Source organism: Engraulis encrasicolus, chromosome 21 (assembly GCF_034702125.1).
Source record: "Engraulis encrasicolus isolate BLACKSEA-1 chromosome 21, IST_EnEncr_1.0, whole genome shotgun sequence".
Taxonomy (NCBI): Eukaryota; Metazoa; Chordata; class Actinopteri; order Clupeiformes; family Engraulidae; genus Engraulis; species Engraulis encrasicolus.
In genome coordinates, this window is record NC_085877.1 from 17,716,128 (window position 1) to 17,740,220 (window position 24,093).

Consider the following 24,093-nt stretch of genomic DNA (forward strand, 5'->3'; position numbering starts at 1 on the left):
GGATAGAAGTAGCATTATCAGACAGAGATAATGGCTGAAAGAACAGATCAAAGGTAAAACGCAATTATTTAACTCAAGAGAAGGTGTAAAAGGAGCTAATTTTCAGAAATGGTACAGTATTTATTAAACCTTACCCCCATTACTGGCTGAGTACTTGCGTGAATGTTTGTTGCGTGTGTGTGCGTGCGTGCGTGCGTGCGTGCGTGCGTGCGTGTGTGCGTGTGCGTGTGCGCGTGTGCGTGTGCGCGTGTGTGTGTGTGCGCGGTATCCTCTATCCCTCAGGGCTATGAGAGGGTGCGTCGGGTGAGTGAGGAGGATCTGTCTCCCTCAATGCTCCACGACGAGGAGGAGGGACTCAGCGACCCCCCGTCTGGTGGAGGGCCAAAACAGGTAGGAGCAGCGACAATTGATATGGAAGAGACTCTTTGTTCCGTAATCAATATGACATAAGGTTGTAAGCTACCATGGCCCTTTAGGAGACTAGCAGGTGAGACTGGAGCTCATTTAGGAGACCGGAATTGATCCCCCATTGTTGCATTAGTGACCTGCCCTACAATATCAGAACGCAGTATCTTGAAAATGGTCGAAAATGGGTTTAGACCGGAAATTGGCTTTAAAATACCTTCTTTTTCTTGTGTTAAATTTTTTTGGCCCAACTTGGTCCCGTTTCGGAAAAAAACGCAAAAAACTGATTATACTGCGCTTTTTGGTTTTAGGAGGTTACGTCGTACTAGCCAAGAACGCAGTATAATGCGAATTATACTGCACTTCTCCATTGACACCGTGGTTTTGGTGTAGACAGTAATACCACAACAGAGCGCAGTATAATGATTTTTCAGCTAAAAAGTAATGAGAATGTTGTTTTTTTTGCTTTTTTCTTGTGTGCATAAATTTTCACCATAAAAAAGTATTATATGGAAGTGTCATCACCACTTTACCTCCAACACAGTCGCGTGGACAGAAAGGAAACTTTAAAGCCTTTTTTCTCAGTTTGCCATTTTGAATTATACTGCGTTCTGAAATTGTAGGGCAGTGACGGTTACGTTGTTCATTTAGCTTGGTTACCATATCGAGAATCTTTGGTAGGAGTAGGGGCGGAAAACGAGAAAGAAAAAGGTCCTGCCAGATATTCCATCTCCTATGCGTCCTAATACAGGTGATTTCACTAATGAGCTCATCTACCTGGCTAAAGGGTTTGGTAATTGGGAACCTTTGCCTTGACACAATAAGAATGTTTCCTCCATAGTGGTATTCTCTTTCATTCGTAGCCTCAGAAAAATATCAAGAGGATACCATATACTGTTAAAGCAATTAGCAAAGTACATAGAATTATATTACATATGAATGTATCAATAAATTATGTGATGTATATAATAAATAAATAAGCCTGAATAAATGCTCTCTAGATTATTAGGTTTCATTAGGTTTTGCGGGGAACTGTACTTATTGCAATTCAGACTATAAACCACACTATTTTTAGAGCAAGTTGCTTTCCAAAACCATGGGCCAGCTTGAACAACATGACAAAAATGGTGTCAACGGTTTTTCTTGTGTTTTAACTGACCCTCTAATGAAAGCACTAGTATTTGGCCGAAGTCCTTGACTGACACAGAAAGATAAAACCGATACTTGACCTTGGTGGATGGCCATCTGTGTCGCTTGTCGCTGTGTTTTGCAGTTTTGTTGGCAGTTTTACTTTGGTGCAGAAAAAAAGAAAATTGATGCCCCTTGATGCCCATCTGTGCTACAGCTTGTTTCTATCGTGTTTTGATGTTGTGTGCCAGTTTGACTTTGGTGACGTGTTCATTCATCAGACCACACTGGCCTGGAAGGCTCACAAGAAACACAGATGCTTCAGTAATTGTTGCTGAGTTTGGTTGTTTTGGTTGCACCACGGGCCTCATGCACGAAGACTTTTGTGGAAATATGTTTGTGAAAATCTGCAAAAATACATATGCATGGCCCTGCCGTGGCCTAACTGTAGGGCACTCGGCCGACTCGGGTTCGATTTCCGACCCGGGTCCTTTGCTGGTCCTTACCCGTCTCTCTCTCCCCACTCGCTTCATGTCACCAAGTCAAAAAGTGTGTTTTGTGTATTGCAAGCTTTGTACATAAGGCCCCTGGTCATCCTATGGTAGCCTGGAAGGCGCACAAATGCTACAGTACTTGATGCTTTGGGTGGTTGTTCGATGGGCATTTTGACTTTGTCTCACCTTGATGCCTATCTTGGGGCAGCTGTGTTCTAATGGTTAAAGGATAACTTCTGCCAATTTCAATATGCTGTTGTATTGCTCACGCTACCCTTGACTTGTCAGTACCCAGTGATACTGCATTTTTCGACTCAGCCCTTTCCGAGATCTGCGCTGTTCTAATGGGGGCAGACTTTGTTTACATTACATTTGTTTACACACTTTCTTAACATAGGCCTACTCCAAATATTATCCCAAATGGTATCGCTGTTTGCTAGTTGTTAGCCGGTTCGAATCCCACCCTTCCACTCCCTACCACACTCCATGATTGAGTTACCCTTGAGCAAGGGACCTAACCCCACATTGCTCCAGGGACTGTAACTAATGCCCTGTAAAAAATGTAGATAATTGTAAGTCGCTTTGGATAAAAGTCTTATTTGAGTGTAGTACTGTAATGTAATCTTGTTGCTGTGTTTTGTTTCAGTTTGACTTTGGTGACGTGTTCATGCACCAGGCCATCCACACCATTGAGTACTGCCTGGGCTGCATCTCCAACACAGCCTCCTACCTGCGACTCTGGGCCCTAAGCCTTGCCCACGCACGTGAGTATTTTATTATTATATTACTATTATACTGCCCCACAGAGGCAAAGGGCAGTACCTGTGTCAACATTGAAACTGATAAAAAGCTTTCAAAGCATTTGTATTAGGTTGGATACTGCAGTTACTGCGAATTTAACATAGCGATATATCTAAAACGGGACACATTTGGACCACAAGTCTTTGTCACAGGATAAATGAGGTGTTGTGAAGACCATTTTCAGTTTAAACTAAATTTTGATAAAATATGTAGATACTGTGCTTTGCCTTTCTACTTCATTATATTGTAATGTATTTATTATTATATTATTCAATTTACTGTCTGTGGGCTGCATCTCTCACAACGCCTCCACCCTGCAAGTCTGGGCTCTCAGCCTGGCACATACCTGGAGTTCAAGTCCAGTAAAATCCAGCTGATACACACACATTCATTAATTACACTTCATTAATTAATTAATTAATTAATTCATGAATCACACGTTCATTTGCAGTTTTATTCTCAATTGCTTTGGTACATTTCACAAAAACAATTATTTATTGTAATTTGGAAACATGAATGAAGGAGTCAGTGTCTTGCTCAAAAACCTCTTTCTCAAAAGCAAGTTTTTTGTGTCAATGGACATGTCAGTGCCATCAGAATGTATCTGGGCCATACCAATATGCTTAAGACAAATCAACATCTGACTAATTCACACACATTCACTCACTTAAATTACATTCAGTTAAGCTGACTCACATTTCTGGAGTCTTGGGCAAAATCTGTCACCACTGTGAGAGCCATTTGAGCAGAGAGGTGTGTGAATATTACATGTGTGTTAGCATACCGTATGCAACAGAGAGGGTATCGGTAAGGTTCTTGCTACTGGTATTACTACACAACGAGGGAAGGAAGTCACTGGAGCTTCTTCAGATGTGGGAAGTAATTTTCTGCTTTTAGAAGCAGGGGCCAAAATTAATGTTTCGACAGGTTGAATTCGGCTCCTAATAAAGCAGATAGATGCTCCGGTGACTTTCTTCCCTACTCAAACATAGTACTCTCTACCGTGGCACACCAGATTGTGAAGTAAGGATACCTTACTCTTCTAGGTATTACTACACTTTGGTGATGTACTACTATATAGCATCCCAGTCATGTATACACATTCACTCAACTCAATTCAGGTCAATTAAATTAAATAAATACTGTAGTTGACACACATTTACAGAGTCTCTGGCAAACTGTGCCTCTCTCACAAATTAACATCCAACCGATTCACACATACGGTATTCATTCACTTAGATTGAATTAGGTTCTATTAAAGCTGACAGGACGTTGTTTATGTTTGGTTGACGTATTTATAGTCTCAGGCCAAATTCGTTGGTGCAGTTAGTGGCATTGCAGTAGAGCGGTTTGTTAATACTGACTGTACAACATGCAGTTGAGTAATGTAAGGTAGGCTAATATAATATAAAGAGTAGATCAGTAGTGTTTCTAATTGCTTTTACGTCGTATCCTTGGCTTTAATTGTTTCACCTGAAATGTTTACCATTTTTTATTTATTTTAACCAAGTATTCTGATTAAAATGATTGGTTTTATTACTACTGTCTGTGGTGTCTGAAGAATCATGAAGAATCATGCGTGTGTATGTGTTTGTGAATTGTTTTCATGAACCCTTTTTGATGCACCTGTGTGTTTGCGTTTGTGCCAGTCTGTGCTTTGTGTGCATTGTGCACATGTGACAAGAACTGATAAAGAAGAACTGATCAATGCTCCCAAACATTTAATGGCCCTTTTCAGGCAGTGATGAAGGATTTTCTGGATTATGAGCGTCGATATTCCTTTTAGGCCCTGGGATGCAAAAGAGCAAGCGGCGCCCTCATCTGGACTGGACATGTCAGGGTAGTGTCTAACTGTGTCCTACCCTGACAACCTAACAAACCCTGACACCATGCATTATGTCTTTTTACATGATCAGCTATTTGAGCTTAGAGTCTTAATTTCCTTAACAAAATGTCACCTGCAGGCTATCTCTTAACAGGTGCACCTCTTCCTGTAGGTTCACTTTTTTGGCCAGGTTTATGACTTCAACCATGTTATTGCAATACCCCTCCAGAGCTGTGGGAGATGGTGATGACTGTTATGTTAAATCAGCTAAATCAGTCTGAAGTCCTCGGGGGCGCTTTGGTGCAACGCGCTAAGCCCCCCACATTTGGGCTTCCATGCCCGCCCCATGGGGACCCCGGTTCGAGTCCGGACAGGGTCATTTCCCAATCCTCCTCCATCTCTCTCTCCCACTCATTTCCTGTCAGCATCTCTCACTGTCCTGTCAATAAAGGCATAAAAAGCCCCTAATTTAAAAAAAGAGTCCTCATTTCTCAAAATGTCACATGCAGGCTATTAATTGCAGGTTTACCTATTCATCTGTATCACTTAACCATCACGTAATTCCCCTTTAGAGCTGTCAGAGGTGCTATGGGAGATGGTGATGTGTGTGGGTTTCTGGGTGTGGTTCTCTGTAATGACTGAATGCTATAATGCCTGAATCTTATACGTAAACCCTGAATCTTGTAACACCTGAATCTTGTAATAACTGAATGTTGTAATTCCCCTCCAGAGCTGTCGGAGGTGCTGTGGGAGATGGTGATGCGTGTGGGTTTCCGGGTGCCCTCCAGGCTGGGCCTGCTGTTCCTGGTGCCGGCCTTCTCCATCTTCTCTCTGCTCACCGTCTCCATCCTGCTGATCATGGAGGGGCTCTCTGCTTTCCTACACGCCCTCCGACTGCATTGGTGAAGGGCTTTATTCAGACATATGCACATGCACGCATGCACATACGCACACACACGCGTAACACACTGACACGTAAACGGAAATGCACACCCGCACACATGCTTGCCTTGTATACATAAACATATACACTATACTTGTACATACAATATATGCACACATAATATAAGGGCTGGGCGATATGGGAGAAGAACATGTATCAATATATGGATTACTTTACATGACGATAACGCTATATCAGATATACCACAATAATGTATCTTTTTAGTTATTCTCTTTACTTTTTCTTTATTGTGTCGTGTCGTAAAACCATCGTCTTTATCACGATAGAAACGATAGTGGAGAAAGGGCACGATGGACACTCTTCTACCATGATAATGATGCATATTGTCATTTCGCCCAGCCCTACATAATATTATTCACATCCTTTGTCTGTCTTATAGACATATTTACATTCTGTCTGTCAATACCTTCATACGTCCAGCTTGTCTCACCTGTATGTGTGATTGGGCCTCAAGAAACTCCACACATGTTTTGCTGACACGCCTTTTTTCACACCACTACATACAAATGTAAATCACATCTACAGTACTTCTACCCAGAGCCATCTAATAACAGAGTTGCGCAAACCGGGGACCAGGAAGTCGGTTGGTGATGTGAATCGTGTAGATTAAAATGTTTCTTAACAGTAAACTTCTGTTCGTTGGAAACTAACACAGAACCATCACATACCAAACAAAGATTAAGTACAAACAAATTACATTACCTTTACCACATTTTCTGTGTTCTACGGCCACCTCCTGGAACTAAGTAACTTCTAATAGAACTAAAGTCAATGGGGATTTCCATGTTAACGCTCCGTGAGGCTCCATAAGAGCCGCCATTGCTGTGGAAAGATTGGTCCATAGAGGTCTATGGGAGTGGCGTAACTCTGATATTAGATGGCTCTGCTTCTACCCATTGAGGTAGAACAGGGGTGTCAAACTCAAATTGACCGAGGGCCAAAATCATATTCTGGAGCGAAGTCGCGGGCCAAACTCAATGTATATTTTTTACAAAAATGGACTGAAATTGCTCATGTTTAAACAGATTCCCATCATAGTTCAAATGTGCCTGCACATATTCTGATGCATTTGAGTTTGAGTTGTTTCAATGGTCTGGGCCCACTCATATTCTTGTGATATACGCATTTTCATGTTCAAATCTTAATTCTACTGGTGTATGTGGGCCAACTGTAATGCACATTTGAAATGATCTCGCGGGCCAAATAAAATGGCTCCGCGGGCCAAATTTGGCCCCCGGGCCTGAGTTTGACATCCCTGAGGTAGAACATTAGACTAGAGGTGACACCGCCCCCTTATTGGTGGCAATACAAGGGGTGCATCCCAATATGTGACCTTGCCTCCTCCACTTGCCTCCTCCACTTGCTTCTCGTCATGATGACATCACTGACAACAGCATTATATTTCAATATCTTGCAAAAGCTCAATTGTAAAGTCTTTTTCTCATTTGCAATTGGGATGGTGAATGAAAAACAGTCCCTCAAAAGTTGTTGTGGCTAGGCCGACAGCTGGGAAACTTAATAGTTTTCTCCACGGAGGAGGGGCCAGGAGGCGGGACGAGGAGACAAGCACAAGTGGAGGAGGCAAGGACACATATTGGGATGCACTCATGGACCCCTTCCCCTTTATTCACAGCAGCCATTATTTGTAGATAGACCTGAGCAATGTAAATGGATGGAGAAGGGGCTCGCCTCTTAAAAAAAAATTGGCTTAATAATTTGAAATTTTCCATAGACACGCCATACAATAGTTGAAAAGTGCTGTTACATATCTACCTAAGTAATATGAATTGTAAATTGTATTTTATCGACCTATGATTTAAGTTGGTATTTAGCTTGACATTTCAAATCTGGTCCTTGATTAATGTGTCACTTCATAGGCACACGGTTTCAGGCCATTTTTGACAGAGCTGGGTGTGTTCTCCATTGATGTGATTTGACTGAAGTGCACATGTCTACCTACGGAAGATGGAGGCTGCGCTTGCCATTTTCTAGTGCTGTCACAAGTTGCTGTGTCACCTCTAGTCTAATGTTCTACCTCTATGGTTCTAACGCTTTAATGCAGTTTAAGGTCATTCAGTATGAATAAAATATGTATTTGGTGTAATGTTGCTACCAGCATAATATTCCATTGTAATTATGTCTCTGTTTTTCAGGGTTGAGTTCCAGAACAAGTTCTACAGTGGGCAAGGAATCAAGTTTGCACCGTTTGACTTTGCTCTGCTACCTTCCATCTTCGAACAAGACGGACTGCTGTGAAATACACCTGCATAGGACTCTGTAATCAGCAGGGAGCCAGGAGGATAATATGGTTATTGCTGTTGACCATATATGGTTATTGCTGTTGACTCCACAATGCTGCAGATTTCTACCATCAAGACGTGATTTTATACTTACTGTATGACCACCGGCTGCACCAATGCCTTCGACAGAAGCATCCATATCACGCTTATTTGGAAAACGATGATAATCTCTCATAGTTCCGTGAAAAAAAGAAGCAAAATGTTGTTCAAAATGGTCAAAAAACACATTTTTGTGTCAGTTGCCACACATAATATTGCATACTCTTTGACCAGTTTTAGATTGCTATAACGTTTTCTGCTTTTTAACAAATATTTAGATTATTTTCCCAAATAGACGGGGCCAAAACCATTATGGAATAATTGGGCTCAGGCTAATGTATTATTCTGTGTGGTCATATCAAACTTTAAAGCAAGTGCCATATAGGCCTGTTATTCAATGGGTGGGCTTCAGTGCTGCAATGAATGTGATTGATTGTACTTCAAACTATGAAGAGGATTCCTCTGGATTGCCATATATTTATTGTACACCTCAAAATTAAGTGAAGAAAAACATGATATTTTGCACAAAAGAGATGTGATAAGGAAAGTCGGGTAAGTCAAACACTGTAGCAACATTATGGATTTTGGGGGTTCTTTTGTAGAAATGTAATAAACTGGCATACACAGAGGCAATTGTGATAATAAAAATATGCTGAAATTGGTTGAAACTATGGAATGTTTGTATTTTTAAAACACTGTGTTGGTGTCTTTATTCACTTTTAGCTGTTCCCCAGTGTTGTGTATGAATTGAATTGCACCCCTAACACGAACAATTCCATCCTAAAAAAAAAAAAAAAGCCACAGGTCTGACTGATCTTGACCTGACACAATTGAGAGGCCTTTGTAATCTCTTTGGTCAACACCCGACGAAGAAAAAAGTAGGCCACCGGTGGAAGATTCCATTTTATTTCTCCAGATTATACCAGTCTATCACCTGTATTTGCATATTATGCTTGTCAATTGATTGTAATATTATAATGATATTGATCCAAATGTTATTGTTTTTGGATACAAATTATTGCACACAGCTTATTTTGTGGGCTAGAAATTATATCACCAGGTCGTTGGTACATTCCAAGGAAGTACTACGCAAGCGCACACCGCGCAGAATCAGGGGTTGTGCTGTTCTCGTGAAGAACACTCGAAATGGCGTCTGCAGCGGGTAAGAAAACACAGTATTTATACGGGTTTTTGTTTGTTTATTCGGTTTAACAATTTTGTTTGCATTTACTAAGTGTACTCACACGATATGTGGTTTCACCAAGGTATGCTGTAGTATTTCTGGCCTTTTGTTTGGTTAGCAAGCTAAAGCTAAATGGACACATACGTACCTGTGTGTGGGGGATGGGAGGCGCTAACCATGTTGCAGCCATAGGGACGAGATTCAACCAAGCTGGTTTTTAGTACTGTTTGGATACTAAGGACATATGTTCATCTAGTTCTCAATTAGGCTTCTGTTGATTGAGAGCTCTACTTGGGTTCAATTTAAAAGATTGATACCACTCTAAATTACTCATTACTCAATAACATTCTTGCCGGTGATTAGCAAAAGCTAATCTCTAGCAACCGGTTTAGCAGTGTAGCTATATGCTTAACCTGAATCGGCAAAAAAAAAGGCCGCCAAAGAGCGGGGGTGTATCGATATAGTGTATTTGGTAGTGTGTAAAGCCCTATAATTTCACCATTTGAAAAGGACGAGGATTATGAGGTGTTTGACAAAGTTGAAGAGTTATTGTGCCCCCGAGGAGCACGCAGCGTTTTGTTTAAAATGAAATGGCGGTTGATCACGTGGCCAGTGAATGTGGAAGGAGTCCGTCTTTTTGCTGAATATTTCCTGATGTGGTTCTAAATGTGTATTTTTAAAGTAACGTTGTCGAATATACAGTTGCACTTCCACGTTGGATTGCTCTATCTTGTGCGACTACTGCTGTCGTTAACATAGAGTAGGAAGTCACACATGAACCCCAAGTTATTGCGAATTTCTTATAAATGCATGCTCAAATCACTGTACACGCTCAAGGGGTCTTTTTTTTTATTTTATTTTATAAATAAGATTGCATTTAAAGTTCGTGTTTTGTCAGTCCCCATTGTGCAATTGAACGCCAACATATGGGATGCTAGTTCACTTCTTTGCAACTATGAAACGCCAGTGAGTGGGCGTGTGATAAATCCAGACAGTTGACTGCAAACCTGCTACCACGCATATTTCCGTTTCCCGCTGAGTATTACAAAGCCTCGTTGAAATATAGAACATTTAGCATTTTTTTTTAGGACTTCTGTGTCAAGGTCGCCAGTTGTGATAACGTGTGTGGGGGCTAACTCGTTTCGTCTCCTTTCAGATTACAGTTCATACGGGCAGCCTGCTGCCCAACAAGGGTGAGTACCGGTATTCTGACTTCTTATTACCTCGAGTTGGTGTGTGTGGCCTGCAATGGTCTTGAGGTCCAGCAATCATTATGCATCACATAAAGTGGAATTCATGGCAACCTTGCAGCACAATGTATGAATGTGAGGCAATGCATTTTAAAATGCTTTGAATGCCCAAGGAGTAGAGGAGTGTTATAGAGATGCAGTCAATTCAACACCCCACCTCTTTGTTTCAGGTATGGCTCTTACGGAGCCCAACCCTCTCAGTCTTATGGGCAGGCCACACAGGTGAGTTGAATTAATTCCGGCTCCTGCTGCCTTCATATCAGTGGAAGAGATATCTTGCATAATTTTAGGAATGGGAGCCCACTTACAACTGTTGATGTATGTTTCATTGTACATGTATGTGTGTGCTAAATGGAGAATTGTACAAATGAAGCCTTGTCACCCCTTTGAAAAGCTGCTGTCGATTTAATTCTAGGCTACGGAAGCATTAGTGCCATGAATTAGCCTCCCTGTTGTGTAAGTGTCTTATTATTGACCTGCAAATATTTCATGTTCCAGCAGGCCTATGGGCAGCAGCAGGGCTACGGTTCCTACAGCCAGCCAGCGGAGTCTGCCTACCCGCCGGCGGGTAACGCTTCAGGGGGCTACTCCCAGCAGGCCTATGGTAGCTCCTATGGCCAGCAGCAGCCAGCTGCAGGTCAGTGCAAACATTATACTCCCCGGATAGAGGTGTTATAATACCTTATATTTCTTGCCTGAAGTAAACAAGAGTGTAGTCAATGTAACCAACATTTGTCTTGAAGAAGAGGCCTACAACTAGAACATTTATTTTTGTGTCTGCCTCGCTAAATTGTTGTAACAAAGTTTTCCAATACATCCCTTTGGACTAGCCTGTCTCTTAAGCCTTCATTCCTATTTAAACGGTCTCTGTTCTGCTTGCTCTTCTTTCCCTTTCTCTCTACACAGTTAACCTGTTAACACATTGTGATGGTAAACACCCTGTGTGTTCTCCCTTCTCTCCCCTCAGCAGCGTACAACGCAGCTCCTGCTGCCCCTCAGGGCTATGGGCAGCCGGTGCAGTCGTACAGCGCTGGAGGCTACGACTCGTCCGGTGCCTCCGCCTCGGCCAACACCGCCCAGTCCGGCTACGGGGCCCAGTCCGGGTACGGTGGTCAGCAGGCCTACCCCGGGTACGGCCAGCAGCAGGCTGCTTCCGCGCCGCCCAGGTAAGAATTTGGCTGGATATAGGGTGTGGTTTTGTTAAATCAGTCATTGTTTTTTTTTTTTTTAAACTTATTGTTGGAGCAGACCGTAGGCAGTAAAAACGGCAGAAGTAATTGACATTGTATGGAAGAGCCAGCGTTGAAAGCGGCAAAAGTGGTTCTGGCATTGAGGGCGTCAAAATATAAGTTGCTAAAGATATGCAATCAGCTTTGACTCAGTTTGGCGGCATTGAACAGAATGCCAAACACAAGTGGTTGATTGTTTTCCCTGATGGAACGTTCAAAGTTGAATCTTCCGCTGTTTTTGCCGTTTCTGGTCTGTTCAGTCCAGTTGGAATACCACAGTTTTGTAGCATACAGGTCGTTTTGCATTCGTCCAGTCATTCTTATTCAACTATATTTACGACCAGAACTCGTCGAACTAGCTCTCTGTGCCTTTTTAGATTAGTCAACTTGTCATTCTTTGTCATACTTATTTAACTCTACTGTCATTTCCTCCTCCTCTTCCACAGCTACGGTGCCAGCAGTCAGCAGACGCAGGGCTACGACCAGAGCTCGTATGGCCAGCAGCCTCAGCAGAGCTCCTATGGGCAGCAGCCTCAGCAGGGGGGCTATGGGCAGCAGCAGGCCTACGGCCAGCACGGTGCCTATGGTCAGCAGCAGGCCCCGCCGCAGCAGCAGCAACAGCCCCCCTCCTACCCCCCGCCCTCAGGATCCTACGGGCAACCCCCTGCCAGCCAGTACGGCCAGCAGGGAGGCCAGGGCGGCGGATACGGACAGCAGGCCGAGTACAAACCTCCCAACCAGTACAGTAAGTATTGGGACTCTGTGCCCTCAAAAAAGAATTCAGCCGGTCTAAAAGTTTGTGTAGCACAGGTGCTCCCGGCAGCATTAATGTCCTGAGCGCTTTTCTTCTCTCTGTGTTGCAGGTAACTACAGGCAGGAGCACTCCAACGGCATGGGCAGCGGCGGCTACTCGGGCGCGGACCCCGGTGGCTACGGGGAGGGCCGTGGCATGGGTGGGGGGGAGCGCGGGGGGCGAGGCCGTGGGGGCTTTGAGCGAGGAATGCGTGGCGGACTGCCCGGCATGCGAGGCGGCATGAGCAGAGGAGGCATGGGGTAAGTGCTCGTGTGGCGCTCTCTCCTCCGTTTCCCTAATCAGCTTTTCCCTCCTCAGGTGCGGATTGAAGCCATCACAAGGGCTGAGGGCAAACAAGACCCTTTTTCCAAATACTTAATAAAAGTAAGAAAATCCAGTCTTGACAATTTAATGGCTACAGTTGCTGTATTGGCAATAAACAAAAAAGAAAAAAATGGTGAAACTGTAGGGATAGATGTGTGTAGCAGTTGGTGTGATGGCAGGGACCCACAACCCTAGTGATAAGTCACTCCCATCGCAATGCAAGTTTCCAAGGAACAGACCTGCTCCTCTTTGGAGCTGTTGTCACATGCTTCCTTGGAATACCCATATTTTTACATTTATGCAAGTCTTTGGACTTGTTTTAAGGTACAATGTGCAGGGCTCTAAATTAACTTTTTCCACCACCAGCCAATTTGGCTAGTAGACCTTTTTTCTTACCAGCCAAACAGGACTTCAACTAGCCATTTTTTAATCTTGCCAAAATAGGCTATGCGTTAGGCTAGTTGTGTTTTTTTTACATTATTATTATTATTATTATTATTATTATGGTTATTTTATTCAAATGTCCACAACACATAAACACTATAGGCCTACATACTAGGTCTATAATAAGCATATTATATATACTTTTTTAACTTCTTATTCTTATTTTTACCTCTGAAAACAATGAATCACATCACACAAGCCACACACACAACAGACCTTTAAACCAAACACACAGCCAAACACTACAAAACCTCTCGCTCCAAGGAATGAGAAGAGATGAGAGGAAAAGAAGAGGAGAGGAGAGGTCAACACACACACACGCGCACACACGTTGTGCAATAATGGATATGATGTCGTGTGTGCTGTGTGTTTATGTGGCCTAGGCCTACAATATGACGCTATAGGCACCATTATTTCCTCCAGGAGCTCTTCTCTACCATGCGCAACAAAATAACAAGAAGCCTACGCTATGTTTAACTAAAAGCAAATAATATCACGGAAAAGTTAGCTTCCTTTGTTATTTCCATAGCGTACGTAGCGCACGTAGCCTACTCGCACGGGCATAAGGTCTGCCTTTCTTTCCGATGGCGTGGGCTTTCCAACTTAGTTGCGCCAGGACTTAAAACATTTCAGACGACAACTGACAGCTACGCTCACACTACTCTGACAGCCCGTTCTCCTCCTCTGCCCTTGTCGCAATTTCGTTCCACAACACTCCTGTTTTTGAAACTCTTCAGTCAGGTCCGAGCAGCTTAAAAAGGCAGCCTGTTAGAGCAAGGTTCTATGTCTGTGAATGCTAATAGTAACAGTAGGCCTAATAGTGACGTTAAAAGTGGTGGAGCGAAAGCGACAGGAGCAGAGGAGAGATGCCTGTCAAAATAGTGTGAGCGCACAAGAGCTCTGAAATGCGTTCTGTCCTGGCGCGCGCAACAGCAGCATGAAGTGGCTGCTGCTTCGGAAAGCTCACGGTGGGGTGGGGTCATGACGGGAGTGTTTATGGGTAATGTAGGAAATCTTGCCGTATCGTTGTCATACAAGCAGCGGTTTACCGTTCACAATTTACTGTACTCGGACGCTACTAGCCAAATGGGCGGGTAGGTCATTTTTTCTACCAGCCAAAATGATTTTTCACCCGTGTTTGGCGGGTTGGCGTGTGTTAATTTAGAGCCCTGACAATGTGTAATATTTTTAGCAGATTTTTCGACAATTCAAGCTGCCGCTGCCCATTCCAAATACCTTTTTCACGAAGGCTTTCACCACCATAACATTTTAAGTATTCATTATGATGGGGAACATTGCACTTTTGATGCATGAAAAGATGGATCTCCCTGTCTGCCATTTAGATTTTTTCTGCCATTTTAGCTGCAAAATTTACTGTATACTTAAATCATATTTCTAAATATTATTTAATTATTTAGTAAATAAGATAAGATCAAATTTGATTACGGGCAGCTCAGTTTCAATGAGAAGCTTACTAGTTGCAATACCTACTCTGTCCACCATCCTGCCCAGTGCACCTTTAATGAATAGACCAACATAAAATGCATAGGGTTTTTGCTCTCAGCCCTCCCCTGATTGGCTTAAGGTAAGATGGTAGATGTGGTTTTGGGTAGATAAATTATTTAGGATGGGGCAATTTTATTTAATCTTTTGGATAAAAGGATGTTTTTGTTCACCAAGGCTTTGTCTAAAGAAATATATATTGGTTAGTCGTACATGCAAGTGATTTTTTTGAAATTTAAAGGGTGCTCTTTTGGAGGAGAGAAAAACTAGAGGCAGACGACTGCTCCTACAGAGGCAGTAAAAGGGTTAACCAGTGTCCAAAAAACATTTGAATTTTCACTTGAGTGCAAAACTCATTTCAGGGGTCCAAGGTGAATACTTTACTGCTCCTGTTTTTTACACAACCATATTCCATATACTTATATTGATCTGGTGGTAAATTGTAGCAGCTTTATGAGGTTAAAAATCTTGTCAGATCACCTAACATGTGTCTCATGATACATTTTCAAAGGCATACGTTCTGGTTTCATTTCCTTAGAATACTTTTTTCACATTCTTGGTGGGAATATAGTCCTTTTTCATACATACACTTTTTTGCTTAGGAATTGATTACACATTTTAATGATCCTACGGTATGTTAGTGTTTAATGGGGTATGACCATGCATATGGGAAGTTAAACTTTAAGAAGGTTGCTTTTGAAGGTGAATGCTGTGGAGCAAAAGTTGTGGGATGACTTTGTTCTATAGCCTGATGGTAAAACGCCATGTTTTGATGATTGAAACTCAATCGTGTCTAGTAAATTTTGTAGCTTTGTTTTTTTTTCTTTTTTTTTTTTTTTTCCCACGGTTTGGGAATGAGTATGTTGTAGAAAACACGCACACAAGCTCAGCCATGGCATTCACCTTCCTCCCCCCTCCTACTAAAAGGTTTTTAAAAAAGCAAGGGGTGCAACATTTTATCTGAACTGTGTATTTTTTTAAAGAATTTTACATGAACTTGGATTGCTAATGTCTTTTTTGTGCAAGTGTTATTCTGAACATTTTTCTTTAACATGCTTTGTCGCATTTATATGCTACAGGTAACAGTGAGAGAGCCATGTAAACACATCTTTACTTTTACAAGTGCCACAGCTCAGATTTGAGTGTGGGCCGGAAGCCTATAGAGAGAAAGAGAGGGGACAACATTTACAATGAAGAACAAACGGGTGTTTGAGAAACAAAAGAAGTGTGGTCACATAACCAATAACACAACTTTTTTTGTCTTTGTTTATAAAGAATTAGATATCATTCACAATGTAATATACACATAATAATGGGTTTTTTTTTTTTGCTACATTCACAACAATTACATTTTGTGTTAATGGTGAGACATTGTAAGATCAAAAGAAAATGGTGTAATTTATTTGTCTTTCATTTTGAATTAACTTGCATGTAACAACTTTGTAAGGCTGTAGTTTCAGAAGTGGCGGTACGGTATCCAGAGTCTTAAGGCATAACAGCCATAATGACTCATGTCTCATTAATGAAGGTGCTAAACGCACACCAGAAAAGGTGGTGCAAGCCAGTCGACCCGATACAGCACTTTAAAAGGCTGCATACTCAAGTTGTAGCTACATGTTTAATTTGGTGATAATGTTTTGGCCACAACTGGCCTTCCTCAGGTCACAGAGCAAAAACATGGACGTTTTCAGAAAATTAAACATTTGGCCTCAGCTTGGGAGTGAGTGTGGCATATTTTTTTTTTCATCTTAAAATGATGACTCATCTCTGCCAGAGTTGTAGCGCTACACAGCAATTGATGTTGTGCTGCATGAATGCAGTGTGAGCTTCACACCGCACGATACTCTGGGAGCTGATGCAATGTGCGTACCGCTGCCTCTGAAATGATCGCCTCCTCTCTTGTGTAACCAACAAAGAAAGCGTTGGGGGTTTGTCCCCTTTTGGGAATAAAGATTGCCATCACCCCACTTTTCATGACAACCATAGACGTTTAACTTCAGAACTGTGTCAGCCACTTACCTGTGAGAAAGTTGTATGTAGACACTAGACAGGGATGAGCCCAAGGCTTACTATGCTGTAACTCCCAAAACTCAGCCCCCTCACCCCACTATTCTACAATGGAGATAATCATATTTGGGTGGGGAAGAGTTGTAAGGCCTTAGGCCCTGTTTTGGTTGCCTCAGTTACCCCCCTACCAATCATTGTGGTCCTGAAGTGGCTGTTTAAAGGGATATCGCCTTCATATCTTCGCTTACTCCCCCCTCAGCATCACTGGAGACAGAGGTGGCTTCAGTAAGCCTGGTGGTAAGTTTAAGAGTTCAAAGAACATACACTAGATTCTATTTTTCAAAAACTATTTCAAAAATATTTGTGTACTGTTTTACCATCACTGACTGTTTGGGTGTTGATGTATTAGTTCAGGGGGTTTTAAATACAATTTTGGGGGAACACTGACAAAAGGCAAAAGAAAACTACTGCTGGCCAGTAGTCCTGTGTTTTTCCACTAAGGGGTTGTAACACACATTGAACTCAGTGTTAAAATGACAATGGTGTAAACAACTTTTCAAGGTGTGTTTTTACAAAGTGTTCAGACAAAATGCCATTCAAAGATATTACAAGTAAGGTCAAAAACTGCCAAAACATTTTGGTGGACAGGGTCACTCAAGTCATTTTCTGTGTTCACTACAGTCCACATATACAAAATTTTAGTTACGGATTACACTTTTTGGGTCTGGTTGTCCAATGGTTCTCAAACCACATTTTTTACATATGCAGATACTCCGTAGGAGCAATGACACTTCACAGTGGTTTTCCTGACTAGTTTTTTTTTTGGGGGGAAGTTGACCAACTCAGATTCCACATTTTTTGCAAACGCATCAATGTCAAGGGCATGTCTTCAAAGGTGCTATTTTTTCTAAATGAGCAGATTAACAGAAGTGTCTCGGGTTAATGTTGCTTCAGGAACAGTAGAGAAAGAGTTAGTGGGGACATCTGACATGCAAACTGACGTTGTTTTTTTCCCTCCCCTCCCTCCGATGTCCTCCTCCTGCTTATCACGACCCAGGATTCGACCCAGACATGGCCATGGGTAAGTGAAATATTTCCTTTTTAAAGTGATACTGTGTAATATGGTTTCAGTGCCCCAGTTGCAGAATCCCTGGTCTATGTATTTACACATCTCCCTCTTTGTGTTCTCTTGGTGTTTCCTTCTGTAGGCCGACCCGAGGAGCAGGATGACTCTGAGAACAGCACCATCTACATCACGGGCCTGACGGAGAGCGCCACCACGGAGGAGATGGCTGAGTTCTTCAAGCACAGCGGTGTCATCAGGGTAAGAGGAGAGGGGGAATGACTTTGTTATGGGCCTGCAAAAGCTGTCCGCTGCCACGTAGATGCTACTTGTAAGATTTCTAGCAAGCAGTTGCTAATTGGTCTTAAAATGTTGCCTGAGATGACGGGAAGTTGATGTGATCATGCTTGTTGGAGTAACGATAAGCGTATGTGTGCGGTATTTAATATAAAAATGTTCATTTAATTCTGTTATTCGTTTAAAATGGACAAATAATTGGCCAGCAGTCGCACAACCTGATTTAAGTAGTGGTCCCACCCTGAAGAATGTGTGTTGCATTGTGGTCCAGTTATCATATCTGAGGATGGGCTCTTATCTTTGTATGGCATGTTGTTGTTTCAGATAAACAAGCGCACAGGACTACCTGCTATCAACCTCTACAAAGACAAGGACTCGGGCAAGAACAAGGGAGATGCCACCCTGTCATACGAGGAGCCGCCCTCTGCCAAGGCTGCGGTGGAGTGGTTCGATGGTAAGACAATAACCAGATAGAGTTCGCAAGTCACCTGGAAGCATGTCGTTTTTCTTGTTGGCATTAAACGCTATGATGGTTCATAAGCTCCGAATGTAGAATGAATGAATGCGCCAAAATGAATACAATGCTATTAACATGCAATCGGACATATACAATTTCAATCAGTCACTTCACACGCAGAACGGAAGCTTTCAATCAAAAGTCAATTTTCTACCATGGCAACATGTTGGACAGTAAAGCTTTTTGGAATTTAATTATATATTGTAAAATTGTTAGAACTTGCCAAATTAGTAGAGATGGACTTCCTTTATTTCTAACCTGATTGCTAAGTACGTGTTTCTATTGTTGAATGGGGTGTCTCTTGGATGTTGATTACATGTGTCCCCTGTCCTGTGCCTGCAGGTAAAGACTTCCAGGGCAAGAAGCTGAAGGTGTCCATGGCGCGCAGGAAGCCAATGATGGGCATGGGGATGCCAGGGATGCCCATGAGAGGAGACAGGGGAGGCATGATGGGCCGCGGAGGTAAGACTCTTAACTAGGCAGCCGTGGCCTAATGATTAGTGAGATTGATAGTTTCAAGAGAAGTGTTGCACGTTTAAATCTCACCCTTAACTCACCCTACATCTCATACATGCATATATGGCATTACAATGACGGTAGTTTGTTAATGACTTGAAGCCTATAACTTCAGACATTGGAATAAGAGAACTTACAACTGTTCAGAAACCTTTCCTTGTTTTTAACTGGGACTCTGAATCGCCTGCCAGAGGCTAGCTGCTCATACTCTGTACCAAGTTGTAGATTTCCATTATAGTAAATAACTATGGCTTGTTGTGGTTGGAATGCCACTCAGTAATGCACTTCTCTGCCATCAGGTATGATGGGCCGTGGCGGTCCTATGGGGATGGGCATGGGACGTGGTGGTGGTGGAGGAGAGCGTGGAGGCCCGATGCCCCGTGGCGGACCCAGGGGGATGGGGCGTGGAGGACCCACCGGGGGCAACATGCAGCCCAGAGCCGGAGACTGGCAGTGCCCCAACGCGTAAGCAGTTCTCCTCACATTCTCTTGTGTTTATGTTTTGATGATGCCATTTGTTTGTGTACACTCTTTGCAAAAAAGTTATATGAAGACATATTATATAGGTGGGGTGGCAGGTTAACCATTTTTAGAAAATGTACTATTATGACATCACGTTGGGGTTTCCGCAGGCTCATAGGTGTCTATGTAGAACCTTAGAATCCTGGGACAGTTCCCCCAACGTGATGTCATACCTGCAACCCCACCTTTATTAGATATTATATATATTAAGAGATATTTGGCTTTTGATTGAAATGGGATCTTTTTTTTTTTTTTTAATGGCTTTTAAAAAAAAAGGTACAACTACTGGAATGACTTGGGAGTTAAATGCTTGTGATGTACTTTACAGTGGCTGTGGCAACCAAAACTTTGCATGGAGGACGGAGTGTAACCAATGCAAAGCGCCCAAACCCGAAGGCTTTGGCCCCCCTCCCTTCGCAGGAGGCCCCCCAGGTGAGTCACACACTGGCACCACTCCCATCCCGGTGCTACACACAGGACTCGCCCCCACTCCTTACATCTAGACACAGTGATTAAGTAATCGGATATGACTGCGGATGTCACGTCCGAGATGTTCTAGTCTGGTGAATTCAGTAGTCGAGGTCAAATACACCGGTGGATTCAGATTTAGTAGGATCGTTTATGTTCTTGGTAGCAAGAGTGAGATGGTGCAACCACAGCGGATTTGATTGTTGTATACATTTGATTAAATTGGTATTGCTGCATCCTGTATATAAAAAGCAGTCATTCCATGTAATTAATTGATGCGCTTTGGTTGCGCCACCCAGCCGTCTGATTTTAAAAGCGCCAATGGCCCAATAGGAAACAGCGATGGACAACCTGGATTCATCAGTTGCAATGCAGTGCCATACCGTATATTTCATCACCTGGTGTTGCCTGTCTTGTTCAACCAGGTGATCATGCAACCAGACAGTCACCTGGCTGAATAAGACCTGTGAAACCAGATCATTGGAATATGTGGCACTGAATTATAACTAATGAATCCAGGTAATGGTGTGGAGTATACTGTGATTGTGTTAACACGGTGCTAACCGTGCTGTTCTGCTGTCTTGTGTGGTCAAGGGGGTGAGCGTGGCCGTGGCGGGCCCGGCATGAGAGGGGGTCGTGGGATGGACCGCGGCGGGATGGGCGGCCCCGGCGGGCCCCCCGGAGGACCAGGTGGTTTCAGGGGAGGCAGAGGCGGCGACCGCGGCGGTGGACCTGGGTTCCGCGGGGGACGTGGTATGGACCGCGGCGGCTTCGGAGGCCCCCGGGGTCGAGGGGGACCCCCCATGGATGACATGGGCGGACGCGGCCGAGGACGAGGCATGGGACCACCTGGCAAGATGATGGACATGAAGTACGTAAGACGACTTATGATGATGATACTCAATATTGCAGCAAAATGAAAAATATTGACTAAAACCTGTGAAGAATGTCTAATTTGAAATGTTTGTTGAATGTGTGGGAGCTTATGCTAGAACCTTGCGTATAGAGAATAAATAACAATTCTGTAGCACGATCAATGACTATAATTTTTTATATGATGATTTTTTTACATTGAATTAGTGGGTGAATTAACTTGTTGAATCTGATCCTTCATGAGCCACAATCTCAATTCACAATTGCTTTTCTAATTGAAAAATCTTTTCCTTTTTTTCCAGGGGTGATCATCGCCAAGAGCGACGGGACAGACCCTACTAAACACACACATGCACACACTTGTAAAAAAAAAAACACACAAAACAAATCCTGACATGATATGTCCAAAGTGATTTTAAGTCACAGAATTCCATATTTATAACAGGTGTTATTAGCACAGGAGCGGTTAGCTCCGCAGCCAGTCAACAGTGAACTTTTTGTATTTTATGTTTATCTTTTTTAAAAGTTTTCCTAGTTTTTCTTTTTTTTGTCTTTACGTTTGTGCAGGTATGTCTAGTGGCAAATGCATGCTTTTTTGGACTGCAAATCATATTCCTGGGGACTGGGGAGGTACTTTTGTGGAATTTTGTCTCAAGCAGTTTTTTTAATCTCTATCCACCATCCTCTCATGTCCGATGTACAAAAAAATGTTCAATAAAAACTGATAAAAGAAGACTGCTTCCGAGTATTGTTCAATAAGATTCAACATTGAATTCAGCAAACTAAAGCACTCAAGGCTTGAGCAATTTCAGACCATGCCCCATCAATGGTGGTCTGTTGACGGCACTATTGGGAAGTGCAAAGATGGCTTTTAAGTAGATTTAAGACTTGAGGCTAGTTATGTCCCTCACATTGTCAACTCACAAGGAGGTCAAGCAAGCACTTGCATAATGTCCTGGCCTGCAAATGAACGTCATATGGCAGAAATAATGTGATGTCTTATTTTGGGAGCATTGCCCATGTCACGGAGTAATGTCCCATGTGTGTTTTTGTTACCATCTGCTTGGACTGTTTTCTGAAAGCCTACATGAGCAGCTGAACAAAGCACCCTTCGCCTCTCGGGCTGTGCAAAACGTTCCACTAAAGACGAGAGGCTTAACTGCATCTGAACCGTTATGGTTACCTGTTGTCTCTTCTTTATAACGTCTTGCTCTTCACCAGCATTATGAGCCCCCATGTTACAATGCTGCTCAGCTCTACTGTTGTTTGTCTTAATACATTCATCTCTACAACTCAGATTTTCACAATCATCTGCTCAAGGCGCTATGGCTTAATATTGGATGCCCAACTTCTTGATTTCTGCTGCCCCTGAACATGTTTCACTATGCATTCCTTAATTCATTCTACTAAAATAAGTATCAAAAGGTATATCAAGTTAAAGGGGTAGGGACAACCTTGGGTGCCTTGAATAGCACCGATGTTATAAACACTTGATAATCAATTTAATTTATTCATGGTGTCCTAAGCCTGTGCGATATGGTAATATGAGACTTCCATTCATGTTGTCGTGGTCCATGACGAGGCACTGAATTATTCAGACATTTGTAATTCTAGGCCTGGAGCCAATGGCAGATAATATATCGGTGTTTCCTTTGTGGAATGAGATTAGCAGAAATGAATGGTAAAAATGCAACTGGGTTGCAATTACCACGGTCTTATGGGAATGTATACTCACTGGTGACACCCGTAGGTGCACTGAATGTATAGTGCGTCACCTTTTGACACTATCGCCATCATCCGTTCTTGAGTAGTAATTGCAATGGTGCTTGCGGTAATTAAACCACAGGCACATTGATATTGCACAGTTTCTGTAATTCAGAATCCTGCTTGTAGAGCCAATGCAACGTACATGCACGAGAGGGGGAATGACGCACTCGCGGGTTTACCCACAACGCACAAAGCTGCATCTCGGAGTGCGGCAGTTCATTTGCAGTGGAGAGCGCTTCTGTTTCCCTGGGACGTCACTTAAATGCGTCGTCATACAGTGAATTTCGCGACGTTTTCGAACGCCGTCATAGCATCTTCCCCATTCCCATGGATTTTCCATCTTTATAGCTGAAGGCTCCACCCTCCTGTCAAAGCAGAGGATGGGGCAGGAGCGGCGGGCACTCTTCTCGGTGTTTGATTTCCTCGATGAGTCAGCCCTGCTGCCAGGCTTGGCTCCCCTAAAATAAAACCAAGGACTAACGTGGACAGCAGGTGTTCTGTGGTATCAGTGGGGCTACAGCACCACCTCACCAAGCGGTACCATCCGCTGCTGGTTACGTTGCCTCGCAAGTGTCGTTCAAAATGTGCGAATCAGTGAAGAGCTTGCCATCCCCTACCTCCCCGGGAACAGCACATGTCCAGGGGCCAGGCACCTACAAAGGATGGCTCTTCAAGTGGACCAACTACCTGAAGGGCTACCAGCGGCGGTGGTTTGTCCTTAGCAACGGCCTGCTGTCATACTACAGGTAGGATAGCCCAAAGATGCTATGCTAGTGTCAATGTACATTGGCTTATGAACGTGCCTTGGTGTAAGAGGTTACGTATTTATTTATGTTTGCCAGTTTATTTGCTTTACTTGTTCTGTGTGCGTATGCATAACTTTGAACGTGTCGTTTTAAAATTATTGTACAAAGTTGTTTCCTAGAAAATCAATGTACAAAGTTGCATCCCAGTCGCACCTTATCACCCATCTAAAGCCAATTTTTGTTTTTGTTTTAAAGCCAAGCACACACAGGCATTTTCCTTTCAAGTGACCATGACTAAGCGTAGATGTAACAGGATAGGAGGATGCTTGTTTCTCATATCCAAGGATGGAGATGGTGTTGCATTGAGGGGGTGAACAGCAACTTTAGGTGTGCGTCATCATTGCTTGTTGCTTGTAGTTTTGGTGGGCTTGCTGGAACCATGGGAGGCCTATATAAATTAAATGTTCAAAGTCATTCTGATAATGTACATACATGCGTGCATAATAAAAAGGCCTAGGCAGTATCCCAACATTATGATTCTGCTTTGAATGCTTGTGAAACTGCATTAAAAGGCAATTAGATTGTAGATTTAGATGTTGATAATAATGATAATAATAACAATAACAATAAATATT

General features: G+C 42.9%; 3 protein-coding genes across 6 annotated transcripts in view; all 3 read left to right on the plus strand.

Moving 5' to 3' along the window:
• atp6v0a2a (ATPase H+ transporting V0 subunit a2a) overlaps positions 1 to 8,627 on the plus strand; it is a 29,404-nt gene extending 20,777 nt beyond the window's left edge. The window contains exons 19-22 of the mRNA XM_063186304.1: positions 283 to 390; positions 2,674 to 2,791; positions 5,384 to 5,555; positions 7,771 to 8,627. Coding sequence (XP_063042374.1) covers positions 283 to 390; positions 2,674 to 2,791; positions 5,384 to 5,555; positions 7,771 to 7,873 — 501 coding nt within the window. The 3' untranslated portion in view covers positions 7,874 to 8,627. The remainder of the gene's footprint in view (positions 1 to 282; positions 391 to 2,673; positions 2,792 to 5,383; positions 5,556 to 7,770) is intronic.
• Positions 8,628 to 9,039: 412 nt separating this feature from the next.
• On the plus strand, positions 9,040 to 21,678 carry ewsr1a (EWS RNA-binding protein 1a). 4 transcript variants are annotated; one of them, XM_063186305.1, is made up of 16 exons: positions 9,040 to 9,118; positions 10,296 to 10,332; positions 10,560 to 10,611; positions 10,888 to 11,026; positions 11,357 to 11,555; positions 12,065 to 12,363; positions 12,482 to 12,671; positions 16,949 to 16,986; positions 17,747 to 17,770; positions 17,898 to 18,013; positions 18,374 to 18,503; positions 18,909 to 19,028; positions 19,382 to 19,547; positions 19,933 to 20,036; positions 20,667 to 20,943; positions 21,248 to 21,678. In XM_063186305.1, exons 1-16 carry the CDS (start codon positions 9,103 to 9,105, stop codon positions 21,285 to 21,287), a joined length of 1,947 nt encoding a protein of 648 aa, XP_063042375.1. In that variant the 5' UTR covers positions 9,040 to 9,102; the 3' UTR covers positions 21,288 to 21,678. The 4 variants fall into 4 exon arrangements, with proteins under 4 accessions (XP_063042375.1, XP_063042377.1, XP_063042378.1 ...); XM_063186307.1 differs by having other exon boundaries at positions 11,360 to 11,555; XM_063186308.1 differs by having other exon boundaries at positions 10,891 to 11,026.
• A 905-nt stretch (positions 21,679 to 22,583) lies between these two features.
• The window catches only part of LOC134436941 (oxysterol-binding protein 2-like), a 41,001-nt gene continuing 39,491 nt past the window's right edge, over positions 22,584 to 24,093 (plus strand). The window contains exon 1 of the mRNA XM_063186310.1: positions 22,584 to 23,458. Within this exon, the coding sequence (XP_063042380.1) occupies positions 23,295 to 23,458 (164 nt within the window). The 5' untranslated portion in view covers positions 22,584 to 23,294. The remainder of the gene's footprint in view (positions 23,459 to 24,093) is intronic.

Bases quoted from the DNA above. Each gene is read 5' to 3' on its own strand.
- ewsr1a (XM_063186305.1), top strand. The intron at 12,364-12,481 runs GTAAGTATTGGG...TCTGTGTTGCAG, and splicing joins CAAACCTCCCAACCAGTACA to GTAACTACAGGCAGGAGCAC. The intron at 20,037-20,666 runs GTGAGTCACACA...TGTGTGGTCAAG, and splicing joins CTTCGCAGGAGGCCCCCCAG to GGGGTGAGCGTGGCCGTGGC.